Source organism: Linderina pennispora (genome assembly GCF_002104995.1).
Source record: "Linderina pennispora strain ATCC 12442 chromosome Unknown DL89scaffold_75, whole genome shotgun sequence".
NCBI lineage: Eukaryota > Fungi > Kickxellomycota > Kickxellomycetes > Kickxellales > Kickxellaceae > Linderina > Linderina pennispora.
Genome location: NW_024468323.1, coordinates 3,097 through 19,428, shown reverse-complemented (window position 1 = coordinate 19,428; position 16,332 = coordinate 3,097). Strand labels below are relative to the sequence as shown.

The following is a 16,332-nucleotide window of genomic DNA, read 5'->3' as shown; positions in this document are numbered from 1 at the left end:
CGCCTCTAGGAACGCCGACTCGCTGCTGAAAGTGGCTTTCAACACCTCGGTCCAGATGCGGTCATTCGCACTATCAAGACGAATCAGCTCACGCAACACCGCATTCGGCAGGACCCGCACCGACGACGATGCAGTAGGCTTGCGCAAACTGTGGCTCCGGCCGTCGGCATCGGCGCCATCGGGATCGTACAACTCGAGCCCGAGCTCCTTGGCCCGCAGCTGGCCCTCGGGTGTCCACGGCAGTGGCTCTGGGTCGTCGCGGCGGAACCAGAACCGCCAGACATATGGGCCGCTGTGCCCCCTCTCCTTCCTGTACTTGTAGATTTTGTAGATGCCGTCGTAGCGCACCCCCTCCGCAGGCGCGAATTCAGGATGCTTCTTGGCGACCTTGTAGCTGCGGCACACGCGGATCGGCGAGCTGCTGCGCCAATCGGCAGCCTCCGCGCCAACATCGGCGTTGATTGGCGCCGCGCACGCGCGTGCCAGAGACAGGTTCTGGCGAGTCAGCTCCTGGTCGAAGACCTGGACTTTAGCCGTGCGCTTGTTGCCAGACAGATCGTAACCACCAGACCCAGTGTATATAAACTCTTCACCATGATCTTCGTCCTCTGGGTAACCGGCTGCCAGTACAATCGAGACAGCTGGCGTCGACGACTTGCCAGCGATGCCAGCGACTGGCGGCCGGTGGACTCCAGACTCGGATACGTGAATACGGTAGCGCCATGACTGGCCGACATGGACACCTGGGATTGGCCCAGCATAGTCCTTGTCTACAATAGTGCACTTCTTGGTTGTGCCAACACACGCCATACCGCCGCCCCAGCTCTTCGTCTGGGTTGCCGACGGCATCTTGGCCTTGCGCGCCGACTTGCTAAACGTCTTTTCGCCTTCAACTACTCCTTCATTCTTGTTAAAACAGTCGGGGCAGAACCAATCCTCCTCAGGCACTATAGTCAGTGGTGGATAAAGGCAGCGCATGTGGAAGAACCGTCCACACTCGTCGCAGCTAAGCGTGTGTTCCTCGTCGTCCTTTCCACCACATTCAGTGCACCCGCAACTCTTACAATCCTTCGCTGAATCGTTCTTACAGACATCACAGTTCGGCAGCGGCAGCAAATCACCGTCCTCCTCCATAGCAATGTCCTCGGCTTTCCCGGACGACGCATCGTCCTCAATGGCTGTCGGGAGCGGTACATCGGCTGCTTCGCCCATGTTATCGTCGTTTGCCGGTTCTTCTATCTGATGCTTTATGAACGCGATAAATGTGTCACCGTGGGCCACGCTATAGTCGAACAACTTCATGCTGTCTGCGAGCTAAAAGAAACAAAAAAGAAAGAGGTAATGCATGTCAGTACCAAATATGCAGGATACCGCAACTGAAGAGATGGGCAATGCGGTGTAGATTTTTAATTTAGTGTTTACTTGCCTGCTTTCCACGATAAATCAACATGATGCGCCCTGGCTGCAACTCCTTGTCCAGCTCCTTGGACAACCACGTTGCCGTCATCTGGCGAACGTTCTCAACCTTTTCTGTCTGCCTGACAGTAAGGAAGATGTTGATTTCCTCGGTCGCCGTGTATTTGACTTTAACCCTCATTCTTCCTCACGATGCGCGCCTTTCATCAAGTGATGTTATTGACGCAATATAAAACCTACGATATGCAAAATAATAACAGGATATAGGCATGTAGGAAAAGCAACAGCTGGAGCAAGAGCCATTTTTCATCTACCATCAGCCAACTCTTATAAACTTTATATCAAGCAATATTGTAAAACTATGGGGTTGATCTAATCGCCTTGATTCATACGATTAGTAAGCCACAATGAATGGTAGAGAATAGGCTATTAGTACAGGAGTCGCTACTAGAAATACTCTGCTCGCGATGCGAGCTCGGCTGCTAGTCAGCATGGGTTGACACGTCGATAAGAGCATCACGGCGAACCGGTCATTTGAACGTGTCGGATGGTTGTTGGTGCAATGGCGATCATGGACATCTCCCACCTTGGTGGTCTGCTCAGCGTAGGCGCTTCAGCGCTGGCTCGCTGCTGCTGACAACAGAATCGCCTGCTCCTGCTGCACGCCTCTTGCGCGGGTTCTTTGTTGCAGGGGTGGTGCCAGAAGCATCGGCAGCAATGGCCGTAGGGCAACAGAACCGTTCAGGAATACTGCCTGAATCATAGAATGACTGGAAAACGAGTCTGAAGTTTAGAACTGCTGCGAGATTGCAGTTCAAGAGCCGAGACGAATAGGCTCGCCTGTATTGTGCCATGGCCCGCTTACATGACTCGCTTGTACAGCGGAGAGGGCCATGGCACTTCACAGCTGGGTTCTTCGATCTCTGGTAGGGCTGCAGGTTGGGAACATGCCGGAATGTCTGCTGCAGTGGCCTCTGTTGCATCCGATGGCATCTTTGCTGCTTCGTGTGCGGCCTTCATGGCCAATTTTTCGCCCCTTTCTGCTGCTTTCCTTGCCTCTGTTGCTGCCCTCTTTGCTGCGCTGATCTCTGTAACCTGCTCGCATGTTTTCGAAATAAACACCTGCTTGACTATTTGCTTGTCTAAGCGCACATGGCCTGGGATCCATGATGTCCACAGAGGCAAGCATTGAGGGGGAGACTTGCCAAGCTGCTCATTCTCGATAAGCTGGCATAGACGAATGTATGCACGCAGATGCTTAAGTGGATTTACCTTGGCATCATAGTATCGGCTGTCTTTGGCGAATCTGTACTTGGCATCATAGGCATTAAGGACTGGTGCCAGCGTGTTGTAGATTGCAAGCATCGGTGGGGTGAGCACACTGAGATCAGGGTGCCTAGAGGCAACTGCCTGGCAGAGCTTCTGTGCAGGTGTATAAATACACACTTGGCATGCGTTATTGAACTCAGCCTTGGACACATTGCCCATTGTACTGTGCAGTGTGTTTTTGCAGCTGCGAATATCAATCAATTTGGCCAGAATCCGCTGTAGGCAAGTGCCATGCTGCAACACAATGTTGTTCTTGTATGCTGTTAGCAGCTCAGTGTCAACATATGTTGCTACCTGATTCATTTCGCATATGCTATGTAGCTCGATATCGCTATTATGTAATAGATAATCATAAACTTGGTATCTAACTACATCACCAAAATCTGCATTTGACAGTTCTGACTTGTCCTTCTGGTTAATGAAATCCTCGGCAGATATGGCTGTCTTTACCTTCAGATTGTGATATATAAATAAATAAATTTAATAAAAGAACCCCTTTTCTACAAATATTGCAGGGTCAAAGGCATCATTATAAGCTAGTTGATGGAGTAATATCTATTGTGCAAGCATGTATGTATGCTCCTTGATGATATCGACACTGTGTACAAATTGCTCTAGGCAGGGCAACATAGAATCATAGAAGCCAATACTACCAAGTGATGTCTTTATGACAGTAGTGCTGCAGGTAATATTCATTTGAGAAGTTCAATAGGCAAGTAAGAAGAGAAATGATGCTGTTTAGTTTTGCTTTATTGTATATGCATAGGGGGTCATTCTTGGACTTATAAATTTTAGTAAATTACAATTTTGTAAGTTAGATATTAGAATAATCATTTTCAGAACTGTTTTTGCTACTAATTTTTTTTCATAGTTATTATTAATTATTGTGTCAAGAATGTTTTTGTATATAATTAATTTTAAAAATACTAATATTTTTTTGCCATTTCACTCAAACTACTATCAGCATCTTAGAAAAGTTTTAGTAAACATAATTTCCTTATGGTTGCTTAGCCATATCTATTAAGGTATTGACTTTTGTTGCCTAATAATAATTAACCCCAAATATGCAAAGGTTTTTCTTTCTGGTTAAAATTATGTTTACCAAAACTTTTCCAAGATGCTAATAGCAGTTTGGGTGAAATTTTTATTTCACTGAAAATGCTACTAGATACAGCATATATAAACAATTAATGGGCAGATAAGTATCTCTGTATAACCCCCCAGGTACTAATAAGAGCCCTGCTATAGCCTACAATATAGAGGTAGTGTCTAGCCTCTGATAAGCTGTATAGATAGCTATATTAGAAACTCCCCTACATATCTTATCTATTCCCTTTTCTCTCTTTTCTTTAGTAATATATATAACTTTTTTTTAAAATCCCCACACATTCAATAAAGGAGATCAGTCAGAATTGGTTAGCTATTTCATAATTATTAATATTTTTATTGTTTTCTTGTTCTGATGCCAAATATGGTGCTTCTACGAAACCCCCTTCGGCATCCTGAAAAATTTCAGTTGATTTCTCGGGACGCAGCCTCTATCTCAGTAGAAGCATATTAATTGTGTATCAACTGAAATTTTTCAGGATGCCGAAGGGGGTTTCGTAGAAGCACCATATTTGGCATCTTTGTTTATTTGTTAATCTAGTTGCTAGAATCTTTTTGGCCACTGGAGATCAGTCAGAATTGGTTAGCTATTTCATAATTATTAATATTTTTATTGTTTTCTTGTTCTGATGCCAAATATGGTGCTTCTACGAAACCCCCTTCGGCATCCTGAAAAATTTCAGTTGATTTCTCGGGACGCAGCCTCTATCTCAGTAGAAGCATATTAATTGTGTATCAACTGAAATTTTTCAGGATGCCGAAGGGGGTTTCGTAGAAGCACCATATTTGGCATCTTTGTTTATTTGTTAATCTAGTTGCTAGAATCTTTTTGGCCACTACTAAACATTCTGTATTTTAAAATATTTATCTACTGCTAGTAATTGATTTCTTATTTGTTAATTGGTTATTCTGATAATAGTTATTTAGTTTCTTTAACTATTTATATTTGTGAATGGCCTCCTTGGGAGTACATCTTAACTCCCTTTTGGGACTTCAGTTGAAGAATAGAGATAATATGCCTGATATATCTGATGCAAGATATACTAGTAATGGCATTGAACAACAAGGATTTGTTCAGCAATCTGATATCTTTATGGATTCATGTGTTGTTGAGATACCTGAATCATATGCTCTTATAGATCAGATTAACAATATTACTCCATTTGTTAGATTGCATAGAGTTTTTGGTGATGGATACAGATTTAAGTATATGAAGTGCATGACAAGTGCAAGAAATGGTAAAGTCTCTGTTTACAAAGTATCTGCTCCAAATGTTGCAATAGCTGATCCTGCACTAACTGATATCTTTCTTAGGATGCATCAGGAACATGTATTTCTTCTGAACTATGATATTACAATGGATTGTTTAAACATATCTTCTAGGGCTGTGATTAAGGAATTTCTTCTTGATAATGAAATCAGTAGCAATGATATTCTTGATGATGAAGATAAAGTTGGAGCAAACTGTATTAGCTGGTTTACTGATGAAGATGAAATAAAAATTAGGAACAAGTTGTATAATAAATTTGTTCAACTTCTAGAAAGTGGTGAGGTTCGTAATCAACTTACTTCTAAGCTATCAGAGCTAGTGATGCCAACTTCTCAGCAATTTGGTGAAACACTTGTTGCTTGCAGGAATGAAGGATTAATGAGACTTGAGCTTACTGTTCACTCTCCTGAGTTGAAAGAAGTAGAATGGAACATAAACTTAATTGCTAGTACACTGGAGTTTCTTAGTGATTGTAGGACATTTGCAACATCTTATGAAAAGCAATGGATGGCACTAGTTGATCAGATTTATAACAAAAATATGTTATGCATTTACTTCCATAAAGAACATGCTCTTGGTTACTGCCATTGGTTCAATAGGACAACTATGAAGAAACAAGGAATAGCTAAAAAGTTAAAAGAGAATGAGGATGTGATGACTGTTGTTTCCAATCTTACATTTAATGGGCACCCAACTGTTCTTCTAACATATGCTACCAGCAGTGGTCCTGTTGAATCAGAAGTTGTTCTAAGAAGAGATAACACAAACATCACCATTGTTCCAAGTCAGAGGAATTCTTTCTGGCCTGTTGCTTCAAGAGAAAGACAACAACACACATTTGCTGAAATGGGACTTGTAAACTATCGTGGGATGCATATTGATTGGCTAACTGCTCAACAAGCAAGAGAGAAAGTTTGTCTCTCAACTCTCTCAAGTATTAGTGAGGATGCTGATGACCTAGGAATAGATGATCTTATTGCTGATATCAGCAACATTGAACTTGATGATCTAGAACCCATATACATAAGAGAAAATACTGATCTTAGGCCAGCTAGATACAAAGTTGCTTATAACATACTTCATGCTGGAGATGAGTTCCTAGTTAGTCATTATTTCTTATATACTTTTAGAGGGTTGCCATTCTACTATCTAGATATCTATATGATTCACAATGAAGTAGTTAGCAGTACTCACACTCATATCAAAATACAAGCAAGTAGTCCATTTGGTGAATATATTGCTTCTATTATTGGTGAACCAAATCAAGAAGTAGTACTTAAAGTAGCTAGAATTCATAATCATATTATCCATATTGCGAGGATCTAGTTTTAAAATGGGCAGTTAGCAACCATTACTTCCATATCTGCACAACTGTAGTTGCATACATCAAACACATGCTTAATAGTAACACCCTTATCTTCTGAAACACTCTCAATCCATGCTCTGATATATACTGACAATTTCCTGCTCATACTGAAATTCTTAGTTAGTAGTTGTGCAAGCTTTTCTCTCTCTTGCTCATCAAGGTCAGCAAGTTTTGTAGTGAAGAAAGTGTAGAATGGGCCCATTGTAATAAATGACAACTTTTAAATTTATGAGTGCCTCACAATGATGAATCATCAATTACAAGAACTCAGAGAAAGGGAGTTTCATAAGCTGTACACAAACAAATGGAAGTTTCTGAATGATGACTGGGTAATTTTAAAGCCCACAAAATATCACAGAAGTGAAGTTCGTGAAGTAAGAGAAATTAAGCATATAAAAGATACACTTCTTAAACATCTAGGGATGATTCCTGTTTTCTTCTTTCTGAATGTTTTGTTTGGTTGCACTCATTATCCATGTCCTTACAGAAGTGTAGAGAAAGGATTGCTCATCTTGTACCAACTTGTTGAAGGATTGTCAATCAATGAAATGGAAAGATTCATTCCAAGAAGCAGCTATCAAGCTATTCACAATATGTTCTATATTTCTGAAATGAAAGATTTGAACAAGAAACTAACATACTATCTGCAAACAATGTTTTCAACTCCAGAACTACGAGTCTTTGCAGCAAAGATACAGAATCCACAAGGGTTTAAACATGTAACACTAATGTTAGATGGCCATGACTCAAGAGCACTACACAATGGAGCATACAAACCAGATCTCTATTCATTCAAATTGAAAAAATCAGGATATCGCACACAAGTATGCATTGATGTGAATGGAATGGTTCTACTTGTTTCACCAACTGAAGACTGTAGAGATCACCCAGACTCAAGAATGATTAAGAACATGGGGCTACTGAAGAACATATCACCTATTGATTGCATTGTGCTTGATGGTGGCTATCCACAAAGTATTTTGGAAGAGATGACTGAGGAAGAAGAGCAGGATACTTTTGGACTGCACAACTTTTGTTTACCAGTAAGAAAGCAGAGAGGAACAAGTTTATCAGAAACAGAAGCTGAATATAATTCCCATCTTGGATCATTCCGTTCAATGGTAGAAAATACATTTGGAGAACTAGGCAATACATTCAAAAGGCTGTCAAACAGGGAGATTGTTAGAGTAAAGAATAGGAATGTTTACAATGTGCAAATGAAGTTATGCTGCTTACTCTATAATATGAAGAAGTTACTAGCAAACAGTGATGTACATAGGGGGTTATACAGAGACACTTATCTGCCCATTAACTATTTATGCATGCTGGAACTATTAGCAATTTCAGTGAAATAAAAATTTCACCCAAACCGCCATCGGCATCTTGGAAAAGTTTCAGTGAACATAATTTCCTTGTGGTTGCTTAGCCACATCTATTGAGATATTGACTTTTGTTGCCCAATGATAATTAACCCAAATATGCAAAGTTTTTCTTTCTGGTTGAAATTATGTTCACTGAAACTTTTCCAAGATGCCGATGGCGGTTTGGGTGAAATGGCAAAAAAAATATTTGTATTTTTAAAATCAATTATACACACAAAAACATTCTGGACACATAACAATTATAAATATCTATTAGAAAAAATAATTAGTAGCAAAAAATAGTTCTGAAAACGATTATTCAAATATCTATCTAACAAAATTGTAATTTAACTAAAATTTACAAGTCCAGGAATGACCCCCTTCCAGAGTGAACTAAGAGCATTACTAACAAGAGTGTTGTCAGAAAGAAGAAATATGCCTGATGTTGCTGATGCTAGGTATACTGCTAGAGGTGTAGAGCAACTTGGATTTGAAGCATTCTTCTGAAATATTTGTTGACTCATTCATTGTTGAGGTTGTTGTTGAGAAATGCAGTGAATCAGATATAAAGGTGAAGCAGAAGTCAGCTAGTGTTAGATTGCATAAAGTATTTGGAGAAGGTTTTGGTTATAAGTATGTTAGAAGCAAGATTAGTGAGCAATATGGACCAGTTGCTATTTACAAAGTATCTACCCCAAATATTGCAATAACTAGTTCTTTGTTAACAGTGAAGTTTGCTACTATGGCTGATCACAAAATATTTCTACAGAATTATGACATCACAATGGATTGTATGAATATCTCATCTAGAAATATTATCTATAAATACCTTTTAGAAAGAGGAGTTGAAAAGAAAGATGTTGTAGATGATTTACGCAAGTCTGGCTCTAACTGTATTAGCTGGTTTACAAAGAAAGGAGATGTTAAAGTTAAGAACAAAATTTACAACAAGTTTATTCAGCTTCTTGAGAGTGGTGAAGTTCGTAATCCTCTTAGTTCAAAACTTTCTGAATTTGTAATGCCAACTTTGCACAACTTTGGAGAAACATTGTATGCTTGCAGAAACTCTGGTTTGACTAGGATAGAACTAACTGTACATTCTTCTCAGATGCAAACATTTGAATGGAATAGCAACTTGCTTCTTAACACAGTTCAGTTTATGAATGAATGCAGAACATTTGCAACTTCTTATGAAAAGCAGTGGAATGGCACTTGTTGATAAAGTTAGTAGTTGTTATACAGTTTGCATTTATGTGAGACAACAGCATACTCTAGCATATTGTCATTGGTTTAACTCTATCACATCAAAGAAGCAAGGAATTATTAAGAAACTAAACAAGAATGATGATCCAATGGTAGTTGTTGCTAATCTCTCATTCAACAATAGACCTACACTTTATCAAATATATGATTCACTTGAGAGTGGTCTTGAAACAGAAAAAGTTCTTAGAAGAGTTGATGAGAATATAACTATTGTTCCAAGTCAGAGAAACTCCTTCTGGTCAACTTATCCTACAACTAAGCAGTATCACACTTTTGAAGAGATGGGATTAGTTAACTACAAAGGAATGCATATTGGTTGGATAGATAGTAAGCAAGCAAAGAGTAAGATATGTCTATCAGAAATGTCAGAGGTTGAATATTCTGCAAAAGAGGAAAACATCAATGCATTAACAACAGCAATAGACAATATCACACTTGATGAAACTAGCCATATATTTATCAAAGAGAATACAGATCTGAAACCTTCACTTGTATAGAGTTGCTTACAATGTTCTTCAGTTAGGTGATGAATTTATAGTTACACATTATGCACTCCATACTTTCAGAGGACATTCATACTTCTATGTTGATATTCATATTAAAGGGAGAGATAAACAGCCAACTCTTATTAGGACACCAGCTGACAGTTCTATTGGAAAAGCAATTTCTCAACAGTTAGGAGAATCAAAGCAACAAATATATCTAAGAGTTGTAAGTGTGGGATATAGAACAATCACAGTTGAATAGCAGCCATTTTAAAACATAGTATAAGCAACCATTCTCTCCATATCTCTATGGAAAGTTTGACAAACATCATACACATGTTCAACCCTTACCTCACAATCAGTAGCAATATGTTGGATCCAATTACGCACTTGTATTGCTAAGTCATCACTCATATCAAAGTCATGAATAAGTAGCAGAGTAAGCATATCTCTTTCTTCCTCACACATCTCAGCTAAATGTTGCTTGAAGAAGTTCTGGAATGATCCCATTTTCTAAAATTGATAAAAGTTGAAATTTTTATTTATGACTACCTCACACAGATGGACAATCAATTACAAGAATTAAGAGAGAAGGAGTGGAATGTGCTCTACACAACAAAGTGGAGATTTCTTGATGAAGATTGGTTAGTACATAAACAACAGAAGTACTATAGGAGTGAAGCTCATGAAGTGAAAGAAATAAAGCTCATCAAAGATACACTTGTGAAGCAACTTGGAATGATCCCTGTGTTCTTCTTCCTAAATGTTCTATTTGGTGGAAAGCAGTATCCATGTCCTTACAGAAATGTTGAGAAAGGACTCTTGATTTTGTACCAGTTAGTTGCTGGGCTATCAATCAATGAGATGGAGAGGTTTATTCCTAAGAGCAGCTACCAGGTAATTCATAATATGTTCTATATCTCAGAGTTAAGTGAGTTGAACAAGAAGCTTTCACACTACTTGCACACAATGTTCTCCACTCCAGAACTAAGAGTGATCTCAGCAAAGATTCAGAATCCACAAGGTTTAAGCATATTACTCTTATGTTAGATGGACATGACTCACGAGCTCTACATAATGGTGCATACAAACCAAATCTTTATTCCTTCAAGTTGAAGAAGTCAGGATATAGAACACAAGTTTGCATTGATTTGAATGGAATGGTTGTCCTTGTTTCACCAACTGAGGAGTGTAAAGACTACCCAGATTCTAAGATGATTAAGAATATGTCACTATTGAAATACATCTCTCCAGTAGATTGTGTTGTTTTAGATGGTGGTTATCCTCAAAGTATTCTGGAGGAGTTAACAGAAGCAGAAGAGATTGAGAATTTTGGAATGCATAACTTTTGCTTACCAGTTAGAAAGCCAAGAGGAACCAACTTAAGTGAAGCAGAGTTAGAATATAATAGCAAACTTGGGTCATTTAGATCAATGGTTGAGAGCACATTTGGAGAACTAGGTAACACATTTAAGAGACTATCAAATAGAGAAGTTGTAAGAATTAGAAACACAACTGTGTACAATGTGCAGTTTAAACTCTGTTGCTTACTCTACAATATGAAGAAGATCCTAGCAGCTAGTAAAGTTCCTGTTGAACATCACCACACACTTTGGGTTCTATCTAACTTTGACTACCCAAGCAACAACCAGGAGAGATCAACTCATGCTGAAGTTGGAAGTACTTTACCACAAAAAGTAGAACTTAGAAGCTTCAATGAGAGAACTACAAGATAGACTGATTCAAGCTAAAATTGATGAGTCAATGAACTTCTATGTAGACATGTCATAAGCAACTTTTAAAATAGGAATTTTTTACAGAACTTTACTTAATGATAGAAATATGCTTCAATAAGGAGGTTATTACAGAGACTACTTATCTGCCCATTAAACTATTTATGCATGCTTGAAACTATTAGGCAATTTCAGTGAAATAAAAATTTCACCCAAACCGCCATCGGCATCTTGGAAAAGTTTCAGTGAACATAATTTCCTTGTGGTTGCTTAGCCACATCTATTGAGATATTGACTTTTGTTGCCCAATGATAATTAACCCCAAATATGCAAAGTTTTTCTTTCTGGTTGAAATTATGTTCACTGAAACTTTTCCAAGATGCCGATGGCGGTTTGGGTGAAATGGCAAAAAAAATATTTGTATTTTTAAAATCAATTATACACACAAAAACATTCTGGACACAATAACAATATAATAACTATTAGAAAAAATAATCTAGTAGCAAAAAATAGTTCTGAAAACGATTATTCAAATATCTATCTAACAAAATTGCAAATTAACTAAAATTTACAAGTCCAGGAATGACCCCCATATTGATCATCATCACTCACTCTGGGTTATGAGTAACTTTGATTACCCTGATACACATGATAAGTCAACACAAGTGGAACCAATACATACTTTGCCCCAAAAAGCAGAGTTAGAAGCATCTATTGTTGAAATTCAAAATCGATTCCTTCAATCTAAAATTGATGATACATATGATTGCTTGGTGCATATTGATTAATTACAGATGGAGTACTAATGACTTGATGACTTGAATATGATGTTTTAAAATGGCACAGTTTGAATCTTTCTAAAAATGATTGTATATATGATTGCTTGGTGCATATCTACTTATTACAGATGGGGTTCTAACAACTTGATGAATTTATTATGATTTTTTAAAATGGCATAGTTTGATTCTTTTTAAAATTGATAATATATATGATTACTTGGTATTAGAAAAATAGTTATAAATAGGATGATAATGACTTGATGACTTGAACATGATGTTTTAAAATGGAACCTTTTGATTAAGTCTAGTTCTATAAGGAGATCAGTCAGAATTGGTTAGCTATTTCATAATTATTAATATTTTTATTGTTTTCTTGTTCTGATGCCAAATATGGTGCTTCTACGAAACCCCCTTCGGCATCCTGAAAAATTTCAGTTGATTTCTTGGGACACAGCCTCTATCTCAGTAGAAGCATATTAATTGTGTATCAACTGAAATTTTTCAGGATGCCGAAGGGGGTTTCGTAGAAGCACCATATTTGGCATCTTTGTTTATTTGTTAATCTAGTTGCTAGAATCTTTTTGGCCACTACTAAACATTCTGTATTTTAAAATATTTATCTACTGCTAGTAATTGATTTCTTATTTGTTAATTGGTTATTCTGATAATAGTTATTTAGTTTCTTTAACTATTTATATTTGTGAATGGCCTCCAGTGATGCCAACTTCTCAGCAATTTGGTGAAACACTTGTTGCTTGCAGGAATGAAGGATTAATGAGACTTGAGCTTACTGTTCACTCTCCTGAGTTGAAAGAAGTAGAATGGAACATAAACTTAATTGCTAGTACACTGGAGTTTCTTAGTGATTGTAGGACATTTGCAACATCTTATGAAAAGCAATGGATGGCACTAGTTGATCAGATTTATAACAAAAATATGTTATGCATTTACTTCCATAAAGAACATGCTCTTGGTTACTGCCATTGGTTCAATAGGACAACTATGAAGAAACAAGGAATAGCTAAAAAGTTAAAAGAGAATGAGGATGTGATGACTGTTGTTTCCAATCTTACATTTAATGGGCACCCAACTGTTCTTCTAACATATGCTACCAGCAGTGGTCCTGTTGAATCAGAAGTTGTTCTAAGAAGAGATAACACAAACATCACCATTGTTCCAAGTCAGAGGAATTCTTTCTGGCCTGTTGCTTCAAGAGAAAGACAACAACACACATTTGCTGAAATGGGACTTGTAAACTATCGTGGGATGCATATTGATTGGCTAACTGCTCAACAAGCAAGAGAGAAAGTTTGTCTCTCAACTCTCTCAAGTATTAGTGAGGATGCTGATGACCTAGGAATAGATGATCTTATTGCTGATATCAGCAACATTGAACTTGATGATCTAGAACCCATATACATAAGAGAAAATACTGATCTTAGGCCAGCTAGATACAAAGTTGCTTATAACATACTTCATGCTGGAGATGAGTTCCTAGTTAGTCATTATTTCTTATATACTTTTAGAGGGTTGCCATTCTACTATCTAGATATCTATATGATTCACAATGAAGTAGTTAGCAGTACTCACACTCATATCAAAATACAAGCAAGTAGTCCATTTGGTGAATATATTGCTTCTATTATTGGTGAACCAAATCAAGAAGTAGTACTTAAAGTAGCTAGAATTCATAATCATATTATCCATATTGCGAGGATCTAGTTTTAAAATGGGCAGTTAGCAACCATTACTTCCATATCTGCACAACTGTAGTTGCATACATCAAACACATGCTTAATAGTAACACCCTTATCTTCTGAAACACTCTCAATCCATGCTCTGATATATACTGACAATTTCCTGCTCATACTGAAATTCTTAGTTAGTAGTTGTGCAAGCTTTTCTCTCTCTTGCTCATCAAGGTCAGCAAGTTTTGTAGTGAAGAAAGTGTAGAATGGGCCCATTGTAATAAATGACAACTTTTAAATTTATGAGTGCCTCACAATGATGAATCATCAATTACAAGAACTCAGAGAAAGGGAGTTTCATAAGCTGTACACAAACAAATGGAAGTTTCTGAATGATGACTGGGTAATTTTAAAGCCCACAAAATATCACAGAAGTGAAGTTCGTGAAGTAAGAGAAATTAAGCATATAAAAGATACACTTCTTAAACATCTAGGGATGATTCCTGTTTTCTTCTTTCTGAATGTTTTGTTTGGTTGCACTCATTATCCATGTCCTTACAGAAGTGTAGAGAAAGGATTGCTCATCTTGTACCAACTTGTTGAAGGATTGTCAATCAATGAAATGGAAAGATTCATTCCAAGAAGCAGCTATCAAGCTATTCACAATATGTTCTATATTTCTGAAATGAAAGATTTGAACAAGAAACTAACATACTATCTGCAAACAATGTTTTCAACTCCAGAACTACGAGTCTTTGCAGCAAAGATACAGAATCCACAAGGGTTTAAACATGTAACACTAATGTTAGATGGCCATGACTCAAGAGCACTACACAATGGAGCATACAAACCAGATCTCTATTCATTCAAATTGAAAAAATCAGGATATCGCACACAAGTATGCATTGATGTGAATGGAATGGTTCTACTTGTTTCACCAACTGAAGACTGTAGAGATCACCCAGACTCAAGAATGATTAAGAACATGGGGCTACTGAAGAACATATCACCTATTGATTGCATTGTGCTTGATGGTGGCTATCCACAAAGTATTTTGGAAGAGATGACTGAGGAAGAAGAGCAGGATACTTTTGGACTGCACAACTTTTGTTTACCAGTAAGAAAGCAGAGAGGAACAAGTTTATCAGAAACAGAAGCTGAATATAATTCCCATCTTGGATCATTCCGTTCAATGGTAGAAAATACATTTGGAGAACTAGGCAATACATTCAAAAGGCTGTCAAACAGGGAGATTGTTAGAGTAAAGAATAGGAATGTTTACAATGTGCAAATGAAGTTATGCTGCTTACTCTATAATATGAAGAAGTTACTAGCAAACAGTGATGTACATATTGATCATCATCACTCACTCTGGGTTATGAGTAACTTTGATTACCCTGATACACATGATAAGTCAACATAAGTGGAACCAATACATACTTTGCCCCAAAAAGCAGAGTTAGAAGCATCTATTGTTGAAATTCAAAATCGATTCCTTCAATCTAAAATTGATGATACATATGATTGCTTGGTGCATATTGATTAATTACAGATGGAGTACTAATGACTTGATGACTTGAATATGATGTTTTAAAATGGCACAGTTTGAATCTTTCTAAAAATGATTGTATATATGATTGCTTGGTGCATATCTACTTATTACAGATGGGGTTCTAACAACTTGATGAGTTTATTATGATTTTTTAAAATGGCATAGTTTGATTCTTTTTAAAATTGATAATATATATGATTACTTGGTATTAGAAAAATAGTTATAAATAGGATGATAACGACTTGATGACTTGAACATGATGTTTTAAAATGGAACCTTTTGATTAAGTCTAGTTCTATAAGGAGATCAGTCAGAATTGGTTAGCTATTTCATAATTATTAATATTTTTATTGTTTTCTTGTTCTGATGCCAAATATGGTGCTTCTACGAAACCCCCTTCGGCATCCTGAAAAATTTCAGTTGATTTCTCGGGACGCAGCCTCTATCTCAGTAGAAGCATATTAATTGTGTATCAACTGAAATTTTTCAGGATGCCGAAGGGGGTTTCGTAGAAGCACCATATTTGGCATCTTTGTTTATTTGTTAATCTAGTTGCTAGAATCTTTTTGGCCACTACTAAACATTCTGTATTTTAAAATATTTATCTACTGCTAGTAATTGATTTCTTATTTGTTAATTGGTTATTCTGATAATAGTTATTTAGTTTCTTTAACTATTTATATTTGTGAATGGCCTCCAAACACAACAATGCTAAGTCATTAAATAACTTAATTGTTACCAATCAGTATACTCTGTGTTTGGAACCTCTCATTTTCAATATTACCACAAATAGATATGGCATCCTTTTTCATAGCACAAAGTAAAATCATCATCCACACTGTGACAAACTCCATTTATAAGTACTCCCTACTGACATACACCTAGGGTTTGAGGGATGATCATGAATTTATTTCAAAACACGCCCACATCTCGCACCAGAAAACGACAACCCGTGGGATATACAAACGAACGTCGCGATCCAC

At 37.5% G+C, this 16,332-nt stretch overlaps 2 protein-coding genes across 2 annotated transcripts; both read left to right on the top strand.

Moving 5' to 3' along the window:
- Positions 1–4,867: 4,867 nt before the first annotated feature.
- DL89DRAFT_317148 (uncharacterized protein) lies at positions 4,868–6,448 on the top strand (the record flags this gene model as incomplete). The annotated part of the gene is made up of 1 exon (XM_040891084.1): positions 4,868–6,448. The coding sequence occupies one exon, from the start codon at positions 4,868–4,870 to the stop codon at positions 6,446–6,448; it is 1,581 nt and encodes a 526-aa protein (XP_040739321.1).
- A 6,378-nt stretch (positions 6,449–12,826) lies between these two features.
- DL89DRAFT_262076 (uncharacterized protein) lies at positions 12,827–13,831 on the top strand (the record flags this gene model as incomplete). Its single annotated transcript, XM_040885862.1, has 1 exon — positions 12,827–13,831. The coding sequence occupies one exon, from the start codon at positions 12,827–12,829 to the stop codon at positions 13,829–13,831; it is 1,005 nt and encodes a 334-aa protein (XP_040739320.1).
- Positions 13,832–16,332: the final 2,501 nt, after the last annotated feature.